Below are 17329 nucleotides of genomic sequence, written 5' to 3'. Positions count from 1 at the left end.
GATGTTGCTTTCACGTTTTCATGGCAGACTTTTTATGCAGGGTGGTTTGCCATTGCCTTCCCCAGTCATCTACACTTTCCTCCCCAGCAAGCTGGGTACTCATTTTACCGACCTCGGAAGGATGGAAGGCTGAGTCAACCTGAAGCTGACTACCTGAACCAGCTTCCACTGGGATCGAACTCAGGTTGTGAGCAGAGGGCTCCAACTGCAGTACTGCAGCTTTACCACAATCCCTCCAAAAGACATGAACACTGTCTGTACACAGGAGGAGCCATCTCAGGGCAAACACACTAAGAAACACAGCATCAATGGCAGCCATGCCACCACTGCTTCTCAAAACAGAACAAACTAACAATAAATTCAAATAAATGTTTGCCAAATGCTACTTGTATATATTTAATAAATAAAGTGCTGAAATCTCTTAGTGTTTGAATTACAATAACAACAGTATAAATATCTATGTATCATTCTAAGAGTAATAATCAATCTTAGAAATAAGTCCATCTCAGTAATAGAAATAAGTCCATCTCAAAAAAATATATAACCAAGAAGTCCCCTATTAATCATGTGGGTATCCAGAGGAGGACATGAATCAATGTTATATAGTCCATAGAATTCCAAATTTATTCACGGAGTCCTCCTTAAATTAATCAAGTCACTGTGCGGGACATTGATCTTTAAGCTTTCAAAACATCATCAAGTCTAAGTTTGATGGATGTTTGATAGCATCCTGTTTGAATCACCTCTTTTTCAAGAGCTGATGATTCTTTCCTCTGAGTGGTCAGTCTCCACTAATTACAGGACACATTCATGATGGAACGCATTCACTTCCTGACTTACAATGTCTCATTAGAGTGTTTCAAGCTGGGCTTCAAGTGGAAGGTCTGCCCCAATGAATTGAACAGGGGGAACCACAGGTTCTGGAAGAATAAATCAATAATTAGGCATGCAAAAAATTTTTTTGAGGATCAGGTTGCCAAAATCATCAGAACCAACCATACATATTTTTAAAAATATATCCAGAGCAGGAAACCAGCCAGAGAACCAGTGAGGCCTTTGGATGACAAAGGAATAAAAGGATTGATAAAGGAAGATGGGGAGATGGCAGAGAAGCTCAATGACTTTTTTTGCTTCTGTGTTTACTGTGGAAAGTGTGGGGCATGTACTCATGACACAGTTTCTGTTTTCCAGAAAGGAGTGTGAAGAACTGGGCCAAATTGAAGTGACCAGAGATGGAATTCTAGACCTACTGGGGAAATTAAAAATCGATAAGTCTCCAGGTGATGGTGGCATACACCTGAGAGTGCTTAAGGAACTCAGACATGAGATTGTTGATCTATTAGCCCATATGTAACCTATCACAAAATTCAGCCACTGTATCAGGAGAGTAACATATGTGACACCAATTTTTAAAAAGGGATTCAGAGGGGAACCGGGAAATTACAGGCAAGCCAGCCTTACCTTTATCCCAGCAAAGTAGTAGAAACCGCAATCAAAGGTAGAATGATTAGGCACATAGAGTGACAAAGCCTGCTGAGGGAAAACCTGCATGGGTTCTGCAAAGGGAAGTCCTGCCTCACCAACTTTTTGGAGATCTTTGAGAAAGTGAAGAAGCATGTATGCAATAGGGAAGTTAACAATGGAGTCTCATAAGGATCAGTGTTGGGGCTTGCACCATTTAACTTATTCATAAAGGATATGGAGCTAGGGGTGAGTAGTGTATTAGCCAAGTTTGCAGGTGACACATAATTATTCAGAATGGTGGAATCCAAGGCTGACTGTAAAGAGATCCAAGAAGACCTCAACAAACTGGGTAAGTGGGCAACGATGCGGAAAGTAAGTTCAATGTTGGTAAGTGTAAGTGATGCACACTGAGACAAATATATCAGACAAGCCTTTATTGGCATGTAGACTGAGACAAAAAATCCCCACACCAAGTATAGGAAGAAGAAGAAGAAGATGATGATGATGATGATGATGATGATGATGATGATGATGATGATGATGATGATGATGATGATGATGATAGTATTGGATTTACATCCCACCCTCCACTCTGAATAAGATCTCAAAGCAGCTCACAATCTCCCCTTTCACAAGGCAGGCAAGCCACCCTAACCAAAGCAGTTCACAAGCTGCCCTTTCACAAGGACAACTTCTGCAAGAGCTATGGCTCACCCAAGGCCATTCCAGCAGCTGCAAGTGGAGGAGTGGGGAATCCGGTTCTCCCAGATGAGAGTCTGTGCACTTAACCACTATACCAAACTGGCTCTGAGATCTGAACTTGCAGATACTGAGAGGGGAAAAGACCTTTGGGACATACGTAGTGGATAGCTCAATGAAAGTGTTAACCCAGTGTACTGCTGCAGGCAAACTCTATGTTAGGGATAGTTAGGAAAGCATTAAAATAAAACAGCAGATGTTGTAATGCCCCTGCATAGATCTATGGTGCAGCCTCAGTTGGAATACTGTATACAATTCTGGACACCATATCTCAAAAAGGACATTGCAGAGCTGGAAAAAGTACAGAGGAGGGCAACCAAGGGGGTTGGAGCATTTTCCCTATAAGGAAAGGCTGAAGAATCTGGGATGTTTCAGTTTGGAAAAGAGACAACTGCGGGGGTGGGAGGCAAGCTAGAAGTTTATAAAATTGTGCAAGGGGTGGAGAGGCAATTCACTTTGAATTTTTTCAAAATACTAGAACTTGAAGGCATCCAATGAAACCGATGGGCAGTAGGTTCAGGATGGACAAAAGGAAATATTACTTTAAACAGAGAGTGATTAAAATGTGGCATTTGCTGCCAGAGGATGTAGTGATAGCCACAGGGCTAGTGCATCCATTAGGTGACCTTGGGCGGTTGCCTAGGGCACAGCCCTGGGGAGCATTGAATTGGATGCCCCCTGGGAGAGTGGGGGCTACCCCTCCCTCCTGGGTGATTTAAATTGTGTGGGAGGGCACCTAGGAGCAGCCATAGCCCTTCTTGCAACCAGGAAAGGTCCTGCCTCCCAGCTGATTGGCAGGGCCTTTAAATCATCCGGGAGGCCAGCACCTGTTCCTAGGTGCTCTCCCAATCATGAGGGAACACTGGCAAAAGCAGCTGAATCGGCCTCCCCCTCCCTTTAAAAAGCCCGCCAACCAGCTGATCAGTAGGGTCTTTAAATTGCACAGGAACGGCAGTGGCTGCTCCTGCTGCTTTTCCCATGTGATTTAAATCACCAGTCAGGGCAGCCTTCAAGCACCTCCGCTGCAGCTTGACGGCTGCCTCCACCCTAACCAGTGATTCAAATCACACAGGAAGAGCCAGTTTGGTGTCGTGGCTAAGTGCGTGGACTCTTATCTGGGAGAACCGGGTTTGATTCCCCACTCCTCCACTTGCACCTGCTGGCATGGCCTTAGGTCAGCCATAGCTCTGGCAGAGGTTGTCCTTGAAAGGGCAGCTGCTGTGAGAACCCTCTCAGCCCCACCCACCTCACAGGGTGTATATTGTGGGGGGAGAAGATATAGGAGATTCTAAACTGTTCTGAGTCTCTGATTCAGGGAGAAGGGCGGGGTATAAATCTGCAATTCTTCTTCTTCAGGAAGAGTGGCAGGAGCAGCCATTGCCATTTCCATGTGATTTAAAGACCTGGCCAACCAGCTGTTCAATGTGCTCTTTAAATGGAGGGGGAGTCCAGCCCGGCTGCTTCTGCTAGTGCTTGCATGATCAGGAGAGTGCCTGAGAACAGGTGCCGGCCTCCTGGGTGCAGGAAGGGCAGCAGCTGCTCCTGGGTGCCCTCCCTCATGTTTTAAACCACCTGGGAGGGAGGGGCAGCCCCTGCCCTCCCAGCCTAGGGCACCAGCAAGCCTGGCACTGACCCTGGATAGCCACAGAAAACAACTTTAAAAGGGGATTAGATATATCTATGGAGGATAAGTCTATCAATAGCTACAAACTATGGTGACTGAGGGGAACCTCCACATTCAGAGGCACTAATCCTCTGAATCCCAGAAACAGGAGGCAACATCAGGGAAAGGCCTTGGCCTCTATGACCTGTTGTTGGCTATCTAGAGGAGATAGTGAGACAGGATGCTGGACTAGATGAACCATTGGTCTGATCCAGCAGGGCTCTTCTTATGTTCTTATCCAGGTCTGAATCCTAACTGTGCCACAGAAGTTTGCAGGTTGACCCTGGCCAGTCACATACACCAGACCTAACATACCTCACAGGGTTGTTGTGATAGTAAAAGGGAACAGAATTATGTAAGCTGCTTTGGGTCCACATTGTGGAGAAAGGTAGGGTACAAATGGAGTAAATAAAAAATAAATATATCTGAAGACTGGTGTAGGGGGTAAGCATAGGTTGGTTGGTGACTGGGAAGGAGAGAAAGAGAAGACTAGGAAATAGGGGGGTTGCAAGGTGGCAGGAAAGAGGAAAGTATATATTTTTTAAAGTGAAACTTAAAAAAATAACAGTGGGTTAACTGACCCCCCCCCATGATATAAGATCACCAGTGAAGTCCTTTTCATGTGAGTCAAGCAACTTCTCCATATCTTATATCTCCTAGTCAAGATTGAGTTCCTTTCCATGTCAGCTATGTTTTCAGTGATATTCTGTGGGGTCTCTTCAGACTCTATAGAACCCGTAACAAAGAGGCAAAGATTTTTTTCCCCAACCCCATTCATGTTGTTCTGTTTGAATTCATGTCAAGACTCCCAGTGTTCTTTACTGCGTCATATATGTTGTAACTCTAGAGTTGCCAATCCCCAGGTGGGGGCAGGGAATCCCCCAGTTTGGAGGCCCTCCCCCCACTTCAGGGTCATAAGAAAGTGGAGGGGGGGGAGGAAATGTCTGCTGGGCACTCCATTATTCCCTATGGAGACTGATTCCCATAGGAGAAAATGGAAAATTGATCCGCTGGTATCTGAAGCTCTGGGGGCCTGTTCTTTGAGGTAGAGACAGCATGGCATCCCATGCCTCATCCCAAAATATCCTCCAAGTTTCAAAAGTCCCATTTCAAAATAATAACAGCCTTTCAAAGATCTTGGGATATGAATTCAAGAAAGTAGCAGAGACTTTTTTATTGGGATTACAAATGGAAAAATTTCCAAAAGAAGATAGAACTTTGATCTGGTACTTGCTTTCAGCGGCTAGAACATTGTATGCGCAGTTATGGAAGCAAGAAAAAATACCAGAAAAATGGGATTGGATTGTAAAAGTTATAACATGGAGTGAGATGGACAAACTAACAAGAATCTTAAGAGACTATGATTTGGAAGTGTATGAAAAGAAGTGGAAAAAGTTTAGATGTTATGTAGAAGAAGAATGGAATATAAAAGGATATGGGACATTTTTTTTTAATAATGATCAAGTACTAGAAAAAAGTAGAATATGAATATAGGTTCTTATGGTTTAAGCGTACCTTTAAATGTTAGTATTTTAAGTATATAACTTCGGTGGGAGTCAAGTAACGGGGGAGGGGGGATTAGAAAATAGCATATGGGATAGATAAAAAGAAGGTATTAATGGATATGGTTACCATATGTTATCAATAAAATTGTGTTTAAATAAAAATAATAACAGCCTTCAACAATCACCAAAGCTGCTCAGGTCTTGTGATTTTCCTTTTACACAACAGGCAGAGAAACATTCATTGTATTAAGGTTTTCTGAAGAGAAGACAAAAAGTGCTTTGATTTTAAAATCTCCAGCAATCTTCTCCCCGGGCAAAAGTCTTAGGTATGTAAAGGCATGATTTCCTCCTCCTTTGAGAAATATTCTCTCAGGTACCCTTTTTCTGCCATGACCTTCACTAAGCTGGCTCTGGACTCCAATTTGGCTGCCTCCAAGGAAGAGCCTTAGGAGTCAGAAATATGGTCTGGGAGAGAGCAAGAAACTCTGAGAAACCACTGCAGGGCAGATGTCCCTAGTCCATCTACTCCAGAACTTGCTCCTGAGGAATTTGCAGAACTTCCCTCTGCCCTGCCCCCACATCCTGGAACAACTAAACACCAGTCCAGGACTTGGTCCACAAGCCCACTGGAATCTGCCTCCACCCAACAGGAAGAAAGAAGGTAGAGGGCTGGGGTCAAGATAGCCCAGCAAAAAGACAGTACCAGGCTTGCAGCCCATGCTCCATCTTCCGGGATAGAGCACAATGGGTACAATCCTTTGCAGGATTCTGACCCCACTTAAGCCTGGCAATACGGGTCCCAGGTGCTGATTTCAGAGCAGGTGGAGCTGCTGTTTAAGCTTTGGGCTAGGAGGGGAGATTTGCTAGATCAACTGGCCCACTGGTGCAAGCCTGTGTTCCTGTTTCAGCTCTTTGCCTCAAGGTTCTGGTTGTCAGTTCCCATAAGTGCTCCCAAGTCTAGTTATCTAAGTCTAAGGGCATTACTCAGAGGAGAACTGACTGGGCCTGCCTGCGGAGCATAGGATAAGTCCAGTTTCATCAGCATTCGATATGTACTGTAGTTTCCCTCCCTAATTTCAGTAGCAGAACTCTCTGTAACCTTTTTCATCAGCACTCTCAACTTCCTATAAACTTTAATGTTGTACATGTTGCCCTGGCTCTAAACCACTCATAAAGCACCACAAAAGGTTCAGCATCATCAGTGCTCTCACTTAAGTTCTTCATTAAACACATGAACCTTCTCACAAACCAACATAAGGCAGATGTGCCCTTTGTGCAGATGTTGGTCCTGAACCATAGCAACCTTTCCATGTAAGTGATGATGCCACTTGTTAAGGTTTTTTTTTTTTTTAGATGTTGCTGACTGCATGGGTGCAGATCTTTTCATATATTCTAAGATTCTGGCTGTGTCTTGATTGCCATGATTTTAGAACTGAAATTCAGCCCTTGTCCTGTATGTGAAGGTTTGTCTCCTTCTTTGAGCATTTTTTAATGTCTAATTTTCACTTTTTAAATTCTCTCTCTTTTTCCTTAATGGCAGCTCATCACTAGCACTGTTCTTATGAATGATATAATTTTTGTATCCTAATCTATCTAGCTGGAGGGCAGATAAAAAGATATTCTTAGCTTCATTCCCAGCACATTATTTTGGTCCCCCTCCCTATACAAACTCCTTTCAAGATCAAACCACATTCCTACACATTCACTGAATCACTGACTGGGTTTCCAGTAGCTGGGACACACACTCCCCGGCCTCCCCACAGAGCAAACACCAAAGTCCATGCATTCACCAGTCTCACCAGCTGGCTTTTGATGGCCCTCCCCAGATAAACAGCAAAACCTATGAGACAGATTCACCACTATGGTCACTGGGGAAGGGGCAATGGCCGAGAGGGCTACCTCTTCTCATCCCCCTCCCCAAGTCCAGCTGGTCTGACCCCAGTGAGTTTTGCTGCCCATGGACTCTTCCAGTGGACTCCAAGTAGCTCATGATAGTGGCTTCCCTGCCTGGTTTGTTTTTCCTGCAGAGCAGATGCTAAAGCATATGTGGTTTCCTGGATCCAGCCAGTTCATTCAGTTTTGCTTCCAGTGCCTGCATGTCATTTCCAGGGACTTCCTGATGCTTTTTGAGTATCAGCTGTTTGTAACTCAGGCAATCACAGCTCAGTGGCTTATTGCATAGAGATCTCCTCCATTTGGATGTTGTGTGCATTTGTAGTTACCAGGAAAAGTGGCCCTGGTTATCTGTCCCAGCACTGGGATAATGCACTGCAAAGTATCACTGAGCTATAACTCTGAATACAGAAGCTTCATTTAATTATTATGGTCAATAGCCATTGTTTAATGCAATGTTTCTTCCTTTGTTTCTATTTGCCATTCTGGGATTTTTTTATTTAGGGTGTTTTTGAGGAAGTGCAAGAATAAAATAATATGAATCATTTAGTCTAAACATTTAGAAGAACACTTTCACAAGGGATTAATATTTCTGCATTAAGTAGCTTCCGTTCTGGCATACTCGAGCAGGGTCATTCTGCAGACTTGCATTACAACAACTGATCTCTTAGGCAAACATGCTTAGGCAATATTTCAATATTGATATAATATAAAGTCTAGTAAATGTCAAAACATTTGAGTAGTGTAATGAATTCAAACATTTCACCATCAAGCAAGGTCTGCAATACAAACAGAAGACAATTTTCAGGGATATTCCCTTCTCTTGACTTCTTCCTGTTAATGAAAGTTCAAATCCAGTATAATAATGTTGTACACATAAATTCAGCATTACTGTGAATCAGTTCAAAACTTGCATAAACTGGGATACTACCTTTCAGTTTAGGGTATCTGTCTCTACTGCAGAGGTGGCCAATGGTAGCTCTCCAGATGTTTTTTGCCTACAACTCCCATCAGCCCTAGTCATTAGCCATGCTGGATTTATGGTTTACTACACAAAGGATGGAAAACAGCAAATAACTTGGTTGCATTCTAAGACAAAGAGACTGAGGCAACTCAGATTAAGGTTTCACATATTTATGGGTTACTAGGAATAAGGCCCGTTGTGGAGAAAAATGCAATGGGCTCTAGAAAGAGGCTCTGGATGAGTGCTCCCCCCAGTCTTGCTGTCTTTCCACCTACACAAGTGAAGGCATTCACTCCCCACACACACACATACACACACCTCAAGGGTGCCATTTGGAGAGCAACTGTAATTCTGAGTGAACTCCAGCCCTCACCTGGACATTGGCAACAGTGGTTGACATTGTATCTGTATGAGGTCCCACCCCTCCTCAAACCCCACCCTCTCCAGGCTCCACCCCTTAAATCTCTAGGAATTTCCTAACCTGGAGTTGGCAACCCTATCTCCTTCCATTTATCTGCCCTTCTGACTGCAGCTGACCATCACCTTTCCTTCCCTGCAGCCTCAGTCAGAGCTCTCTTAGCCCCACCTACTTCACAGGGTGTCTGTTGTGGGGAGAGAAGGGAAGGTGATTGTAAGCCACTCTGTAAGCCACTCTGAGACTCCTGGCAGAACAGCTCCATTTTACAGGCCCTGCGGAAATGTAACAGGTCCTGCATGGTCCTGATCTCAAGTGGGAGCATGTTCTACCAGTTTGGGCCCAAGGACAGAGGCCATTAGAAGATGTTGAACTGCAGAACACAGGTCTTGTTAGAGCCAGTTTGGTGTAGTGTTTAAGACCAGTGGACTCTAATCTGGAAAACTGGGACTGATTTCCCACCCCTCCACATGAAGCCAGCTGGGTGACCTTGGGTCAGTCAAAGTCCTCCTCCTCCTCTTCTCTTTCTTCTCAGTACATAACAAAGAAAGGAAGAAAGCAATTTCTGTTGTAAAGAATGCGACACAACCAAGAGAAGCTCCATCAATGTTGGTTTGAGTTTCTATGTGCAACAATGTTCTGTTTCATCACATGCATGGGGAAAGCAGGGCTGGTCCTGCCACTAGGCAAACTAGGTGATTGCCTTGTAAGGCCAAATGCCCTCAAAACGAGGTTGGGGAATTAGTTTAATAGGCACTTGGCTTTAATAGGAATCTTTTTTATCTATGTATACCAGGCTCAACCATTCAGAGAGTGATGCTCAATAAACTGGACTCTAATTTAATAAAATCAATTGTAATTTATTTGAAATAATAGTTCTTTCACACAAGGTACAAAAACAATCACACATTCACACAGATCTAAAGAAATATAGAGAGATCGATAGGGGTACATATAAGGATGAACATACAGGGTGATACTACCTCTCGCAGACTCCAAGGAAGACTCCGATGGCGACGAATGAGGGAATGGGGGAGGACCCGAAACTGATCAGGAATCGGGGATGTATCTATACAGCGGGATATAGGGGTTGCTGAATAGAGAACACACATGAGTGGAGTTGGGTCAGAGGTTAAATAGACTCTCTTAGACCCCTTAGGTGCTGGGAGGTCTTGGGGAGGAGCAGGGGGAGGCTCTATGATGACCAAGGAGGCTGGACATTAGCACAGCCAATGGTGGGTCCTTTGCTGACACCTAATTGGATGCCAGTTTTGACCAATGAACTTCACCTTAGTCCAGTGAACCTGGAAATTTCCAAGCTGCAATGCTGCCTGGGGCGGCTCCAGGGTATTAGACTAGGGAGAGAATGGGAATGGCTGGATACTTAAGGTTAAATGGGATTATCTGGAAAGGTGACAATAGGGAATCAAATACTGGCCTAGGTATCACCCGGGTTAGACAAAACACTTGGTTGAGACAGGAGATGGTTTTCCTCTTCCTTATCTTCTTCCTGGGCAAGAGTTGCTGTGCAGGATATCACTGAGCAATTAGGATCAACAGTCGAGCTATTAATCCATTCATGAAACAGATGGGTTGCTTGCGGGCTAGGAATGACTCAAGGTGTGTACGTGAGGTTCCCACTAAGAAGGAATGAAGCCCAACCAGGTAGGAAGATGGCTACAAGTGGTGTTAGCGAAACACAGTGGCTTCCATGCTTAGCGCTTCAACACCGGTCGCCTGGACAGCTCCATGGTGGCGTAGCCTCCTCCTCACCATGGCGGACTCCACGCATTAGCGGGGAAACGTCCGTGTGCGTCTGCAGACACTCTGTGCCTGTCTCAAGCACGTATACACTATGCTGTTGGTACACATGAGTCCCTTTTGGTTCCTGAATAGCTCTGCTCGCACTCTCTGGCCAGACGGGTGCAAGCTCACTTCTCCAGGCGCCCTGGCAACCACGTTTGCGACTGCAATATTGGGGAAGGAGGGGTCATTTTCTCACAGCCTAGAGAGCCAGCCTTCTGTGAATGATGAATTGGTTTCCCCCATGAGACTCAGTGACATTATCAGTGCGGGGGGTGGGGAGGCGCCAGAAGTTAGAATTGCCTAGGGTACCAGTCAGTCTAGGGCTGGCCCTGGGGGGAAAGTAACATAGCCACTCCAGTCACATCATCCACTTGCTTCCCCACCTCATATGACACAAGTGATGATGACAGAACACTGACTTCACAGGAAGGGTATCCTGATGAGGGGCTTGGGGATAGGTCGTCCTTATCACTTTACCCTAGGATCTGCACTTCTGTTTGGGAGAGTATAAATGGTAGCCATATTGTAGGTTAAATCCCACTCCATGCTATTCTACTGGAAATTGAAAGTATTTATAAACAGTATTTCAAAATAAGAATCTATTTTTAATTTTTAAAAGTCACGAGACCACATGAGACCTAAGTATTGACTTTGACCCAAGGATTCATTGGCAAGAAAGCTAATCTATCCAGATCTTGAGTATATGAACTATGGAAAAAAATGTTATCACAATAACAACAAAACTGAGATGTTTAATATGAAAGAATTATTCAAACCGTGCTGAAACAATGGGCTGAATTCAGTGCTGAAACTGAGATATTTCATATTTGCTCTCCTAGAGAGAATTCAGGTAATGCAGTACCTTCAGACTTCTGAGTTAATGTTTCAGATAATGCAGTACATTGAGACTTCTGAGATTGTTTAGAAGGCTCATCAGCTAGGACTCAGAATATTCAGGTTCTGAAAGCAATAGCAATGTTCACATTGGTGCTCACGGAGCTTTTTTGGTAGGAAAAGCCCAGCAGGAACTCATTTGCATATTATGCAAGATCCCCTGATGTCACCATTGTTTCACATAGGGCTTTTTTGTAGAAAAAGCTCAGCAGGAATTTATTTACATATTAGGCCACACCCCCTGACAACAAGCCAGACGGAACTGCATTCCTGTACGTTCCTGCTCAAAAAAAGCCCTGGGTGTTTACTTTACCAGAAAATGTCTGCCAATGGTTCTCAAGCCCAGTAACTTTAATGGAATGAAAGAGCTCCTGGCATGTCATAAAGTCTTTAGGGCATGTTCAGACAGCAGGATTAGTGTTTATGCTATAGTACACTTTTCTATATACAAAATCATTCCAGGGAAACACAAACAGATGGCTTCTTCCTCTACAAGAACTACCAACCCAGCCTATCAAAGGCCTTTCCAATATGATGACAATGCCAATAGCGGATTATGCACATGTTGCTAAGCACCATTAAAGTCAACTGTTCCACCAGTATTTTTATTGCACTTGACACAATTGATTCTTATCTTTCCATTCCAAGAAAAAAAATACAAGAAACTTTATTTCTAGAACAGGAAATGGATTTTTAAAAGCTTAAAATAACAAAAATGTAGCTCTAATGTAGCTTTAAATACTGGGGTGGGGGGGGGGATCTCATAGAGTACATCATTTATATTGAGATATCAAATTGCATAGCACACCCCTTCTGATCTTTTGTGCTATATATTGTGAAGTATGTTTCATTAGCTTTGCAGATAAGATAGGGAAAAATGGATTCCATGCTGATTTTTACTTGGTTTTTACTGTTGCAGGAAGGATGTCTATGTACATTAGGTAATATTGATCTACATTTTCTCTTTTTCTTTCTTGTTCTCTCTGTGTTGTTTATAGATGCACACATGCATGCAAGGAGTGTCTAATAAGCTGCTTGTTAAAACTATTGAAAAACTGTTTCAAAAGAGTTTATTGAGGTTAGTGAACATATGTAGGACAAAAACAAATGCCACATATGCAGACAGTGTAGGCACAGCTCATATGTCAGTGCCCTTAAGTGTTCAGTAGTCTGTTTTGCAATGCCATCTGAAACACTTAAAAGCCTGTATCTCTGCTTCAGATGGTACTGCTGAAGGTATAAACTGAATAGTTTTGATAAAGTTAAAAAGGAAAACTAAGACAGCATTATGAAATAGAAGGAAACGCAGAATTTCCCTTGCAATGTGGAAGGTGGGCACTGAGCCCTGAGTACCGACAGAATCCAAACTTTAAGGGAATATTGTCTTTTCTTCTTTTGAATAGATTCACCCTGCTACATGGACAGCCTTTACTATCTATTAAGAATCATACTCATAGCCTACTTTGGTTTGTGGATCAAGTGATGATATTCTTTGGTTCTTATCCTATGATGTATGGTTGAACTGCTTCAGGACCTAGCAATTTCAGTTTTGTATAGCTTATTATGCCAGTTTTAATTTATTTAAGAAACTCTTAACCCCTCCATTTTTGTTTTGGTGGTTTTGTGTGTTTGTTTGTGGTCCCTGTGTGTTTTCTCTGAGGCAGCAGCAGCAGGCAGCGCTTTTGAGTATGTACCAGAACAGCCGTTGTACAAGCAGAGTGCATTTTTTCTTTATGTCCTGTTAAACAGCAAGATTCTCTTCTTTTTATTTTTATTTATTTATTTTTTATTTGGGTAGATGATGCCTTTGTCACACATATATCTGATAAGACATTTGATCTCCTTAACAGACCTTCCACTGGCTGTTGCCTAGGGAAACAGAGGAAAATGCAACAGTCTGATCAGACTTTTTTCAAGTGTTAGAAATAATTCCATTTGGATTATGAGCATTTGTAATAACTACAAGCACTGCTTCTATTATTGAGGGGGGGTTACAACATTGCTGTAGTTGGTATACAAAATTATCAAAGCTCAGGTAACTGAACCATATCTCTTTTCGAGTAATGTGGATGAAACTGGTTCAGAAGTGTCATGGGTGGTAATGGTCATGCTGAGTCCCTGCCCAAGTTGACACTGCCATTGGAGTTACGAGCGTCACTGGAGCTGGAGGCCAACCCCTCTGACTCCTTGGGACTTGACAGCTTGCCGCAGCCAGTGCCTGAGCCATCAACCCCCACACCTGGCCCAGCAGCAGATGATGGGGTGCAGGTGCAAGCAGAAAGTTTGCTTGACTAACCTCTGTGGGTGGCTTGGCTGTGAAAGTGGCTCCACAGGGACTTAGCAATTTGTTGCGCACACTTGTGTGGAAGGTGGGCACTGAGCCCTGAGTACTGACAGAAGCCATGCACCACTGTAAAACCATATAGCCTCTGCTCAGTGTTGGAAGCAACTTGTCACACTCATGCTGACCTTGTGCCCAACCTCGGTACCTGCTTCCTGACCTTGTTTTGACTCAGACTCTCAACTTCCTGACCTCTTGCTTTGCACGACTACACTCTTGAACTCTTAACTCGACTCCTGTTCTGTCTCTCCTGGTTATGACCCCCTGACCAGACCTGAACTCTGCTTCCTGGTCCAGCCCAGCCCATAACAAGAAATATAGTCCAGTAAAAGACCATTTACTTAATAGCAAAGTGAGAAAATCTAGATTAAGCATGTCAAACATAAGGCCCAGGGGCCAGAACCAGGCCATCTAGGACTCTTATCTGGCCCACAAACAACTGGTGCAAGGGAGGGAAGAGGAGACTGCTCAGAGGGGAATGATTGGATCCTACAACCTCCAAATGTAGCTTCAGCTTGGCAGAACAACCTCATCTGCAGCAGTCAAGCAGAATGCCTTACATCAGTGGCAGCCTCATTGGTAATTTGGAAGCCACTGAAGTCACATTCATGCCTGCACAGGGTTCCAAAGCAAGGTCACACACCTTTCTACTTGGCCTGCAGCTCTGAATATGTTGTCCTGGATGGCTGTGGGGATCAGCATTTGCATGTGGTGTGTGTGTGTGTGCAGATGATTGTGTTCTGGGGCCTGTCTGTGATCAGCTCTGCCACCATATTTGCACCCCCCCCCCATGAGGTGGCTGTGCTTTGGCCCATTGGAGACATTCTTTGGCAGTTTCTTACACACATCAGGAGCCTAGTCCAGCCACTGAACATGTGACTTTGTGGCCAGATCTCCTTCCCCCATAGACCACCTGACAACCTTCAGCCATAGGCAGCTGCAACCTTTGGGGGACAGTACCAATGATCTCCTATTATACTGGTTGATGGATGGACCGGGGCCTCTGCCACATGCATGGCCTTGTGCCCGTGGTGCCTGGTCCCCCATCTGATGATCTGACAGCCTTCAGCCTGGGGCAACTGAACATAAGAGAAGCCATGTTGGATCAGGCCAATGGCCCATCCAGTCTAACACTCTGTGTCACATGGTGGCCAAAAAAAACCAGGCACCATCAGAAGGTCCATCAGAGGGGCCAGGACACTAGAAGCCCTCCCACTGTGCTTCCCCACCTCCTCAAGCACCAAGAATACAGACAGAGAGTTCCAACAATACAGTGTGGCTAATAGGCACTGATGGACCTCTGCTCCATATGTTTATCCAATCCCCTCTTGAAGCTATGCTTGTAGCCGCCACCACCTCCTGTGGCAGTGAATTCCATGTGTTAATCACCCTTTGGGTGAAGAAGTACTTCCTTTTAGCATTTCTAACCCACCTGCTCAGCAATTTCATTGAATGTCCACAAGTTTATGTATTGTGAGAAAGGGGGGAAAGTATTCCTTTCTCTACCTTCTCTATCCCATGCATAATCTTGTAAACCTCTATCATGTCACCCCTCACTACTGCTGCATGGGTGTGACATGGGTTGCTGATGATCTCTGACTTTAACCCCCAGGATTGTCCCACCATGGATCACCTGGCAGTCTTAGCTGGAGGCTGCTGCTGCCACACAGGTATCTCTAGCTTATTGAGGTTTACTTGATCTGAGTCCTACAGTCCATGTGGCCTGGAACCTAAGCCACCCTCTGCTTCCGCAGGTGGAGGGTTAGTTTAAATTGTCTTCCCAGTCCACTTCCATGGTGGCTTGGGTGCAGTGGGGAGCTTGCAACACCCAGCTGCTTTGTGTTTTTACTCTAGGCTTGAGCTCACAGCATTGGTCATGGAACTGGACTAGATTATGGGTTTGCTCTCTCCCTCCAGGCAGTGCAGAAGCATTTGCCCAGCACAGCACCACTGGCTTTCCAGTCCACCCATGAGGGTTTTCTTATGCATCTCCCAGCCCATGGTGCCTTGGAGTGAGGACACCTCGGAGCTTACCAACTGCTTCCCTTTATAACTTTTGTATCCTTATGTTTTATGGTACACATGGCCTGGCCCAACAAAGTCACATTTATGTCAGATTCTGCAGCAAATGAGTTCAAAATGTCTGGTCTAGACTATATGCACCTTATTTCTCTTCTAAGTCAGGCAAAACTGACATTCTTAGACTGATTATCACAATGTAAAGCTGGGACAATTTTTCATGTTTGTAGAAATATCTGGCTTCTCTGGTTCATGGTTGCAGTCTCCAGCTTGGCCATTATGAGACTCTGTTATATTTGTATTGGTTATTTTGATTGGATATGAAAGTTCTTATTATGCATTCAGGATCTGTATTATACACACATGAGCGTAGATCTTCCCTTTCTATAGCTGATTATTAAAAAATACTTGAGTCTTTTATAAGGGCATGAGCAACTAAGGAATTAACTTACACTGAAGAGAGATGGTTGATGTCTTGATCTCACTGAGCTCACTATGTATTCTGGCTCAGAAGCCTCAGAAGAACCTCAAGAGCCAAAGACAGCAGGAAACGCTAGAAGACCCCTCCAGGCCAGATGTTCCTGGTTTATCTGCTCCAAAACATGCTCCTGAGAAACCTGCAGTGAGAGAGCCTCAAGAACTTGCTCCTGAGGAGCCCACTGTAGGACCTCTTCTGCCAGAACTTCTTTCTCTCCCCCCCCCCCCGATACTAGAGTAATTAAGCACCAGTCCAGGACTTGGTCTACAACCCCACCAGAATCGACCTCTACTTAGCTGGAGTGGTGGAGGCTGAGGGCTTGGGTCAGGATAGCCCAGCAAAAATGCAGTCCTTGTTCCATCTCCTGGGACAGAGCATAATGGATGCAATCCTTTGAAAAATTCTAACCTCAGTTAAACCTAGCAAGAAGAATGCCAGGTGCTGCATCCAGAACAGATGGTGCTCCTGTCCTCTCAGCCTATATAAATCCTGAATTAGGGTGGGGAAGCTTGCAAGCAGTGTACCCTCTAAGCTGAATTAGCATGAGCTAGCTCACAGATTTTTAGCCTCCATTTTTGTTTTAGCTCAGGAAGGATGATCCCAGAACACACTAATTTATGCAGTAGCTCACAACTTTAATGCTAGTAGCACACAACTTTAATGCCAGGTGGGTAGCCGTGCTGGTCTGAAGCAATAGAACAAAGCAGTAGACAAGTTCACCTTTAAGACCAACTAAGTTTTATTTAGAATGTAAGCTTTCGTATGCTCTAAGCAGACTTCATCAAACAAAAAATGGAACTATATTTAGGACTGCTTGCCATTCCATTTTTGTCTGATGAAGTCTGCTTAGAGCATACGAAAGCTTACATTCTGAATAAAACTTTAATGCCAGTAGCTCACAAAGTAGAATTTTTGCTCACAAGACTCTGCAGTTTAGAGGGAACATTGCTTGCCAGTTCAACTGTGTTCCTGTTCCAGCTCTGGTCAATGTTCAAGACTTGCTATCAAGGCCTAAGAGCTCTACCACTTGAGGATACTTGACTAGCACTGCCTGCAGAATACAGGGCAATTATACAGGGTATTTCAGTACTGTGTACGCTGAGCAGGCCTCAGATTCAGTGGGAGCTC

General features: G+C 44.3%; 1 protein-coding gene across 1 annotated transcript in view; it reads left to right on the top strand.

Moving 5' to 3' along the window:
- The first annotated feature begins 1758 nt into the window (after nt 1-1758).
- The window catches only part of DMBT1 (deleted in malignant brain tumors 1), a 51306-nt gene continuing 35735 nt past the window's right edge, over nt 1759-17329 (top strand). Inside the window, exon 1 of the mRNA XM_060242665.1 lies at nt 1759-1813. Coding sequence (XP_060098648.1) covers nt 1759-1813 — 55 coding nt within the window. The remainder of the gene's footprint in view (nt 1814-17329) is intronic.

This window comes from Heteronotia binoei, chromosome 6 (genome assembly GCF_032191835.1).
Source record: "Heteronotia binoei isolate CCM8104 ecotype False Entrance Well chromosome 6, APGP_CSIRO_Hbin_v1, whole genome shotgun sequence".
NCBI classification, from domain to species: domain Eukaryota; kingdom Metazoa; phylum Chordata; class Lepidosauria; order Squamata; family Gekkonidae; genus Heteronotia; species Heteronotia binoei.
Note: the sequence above shows the minus strand (reverse complement) of the source record. Positions and strands in the feature narration are given on the sequence as shown.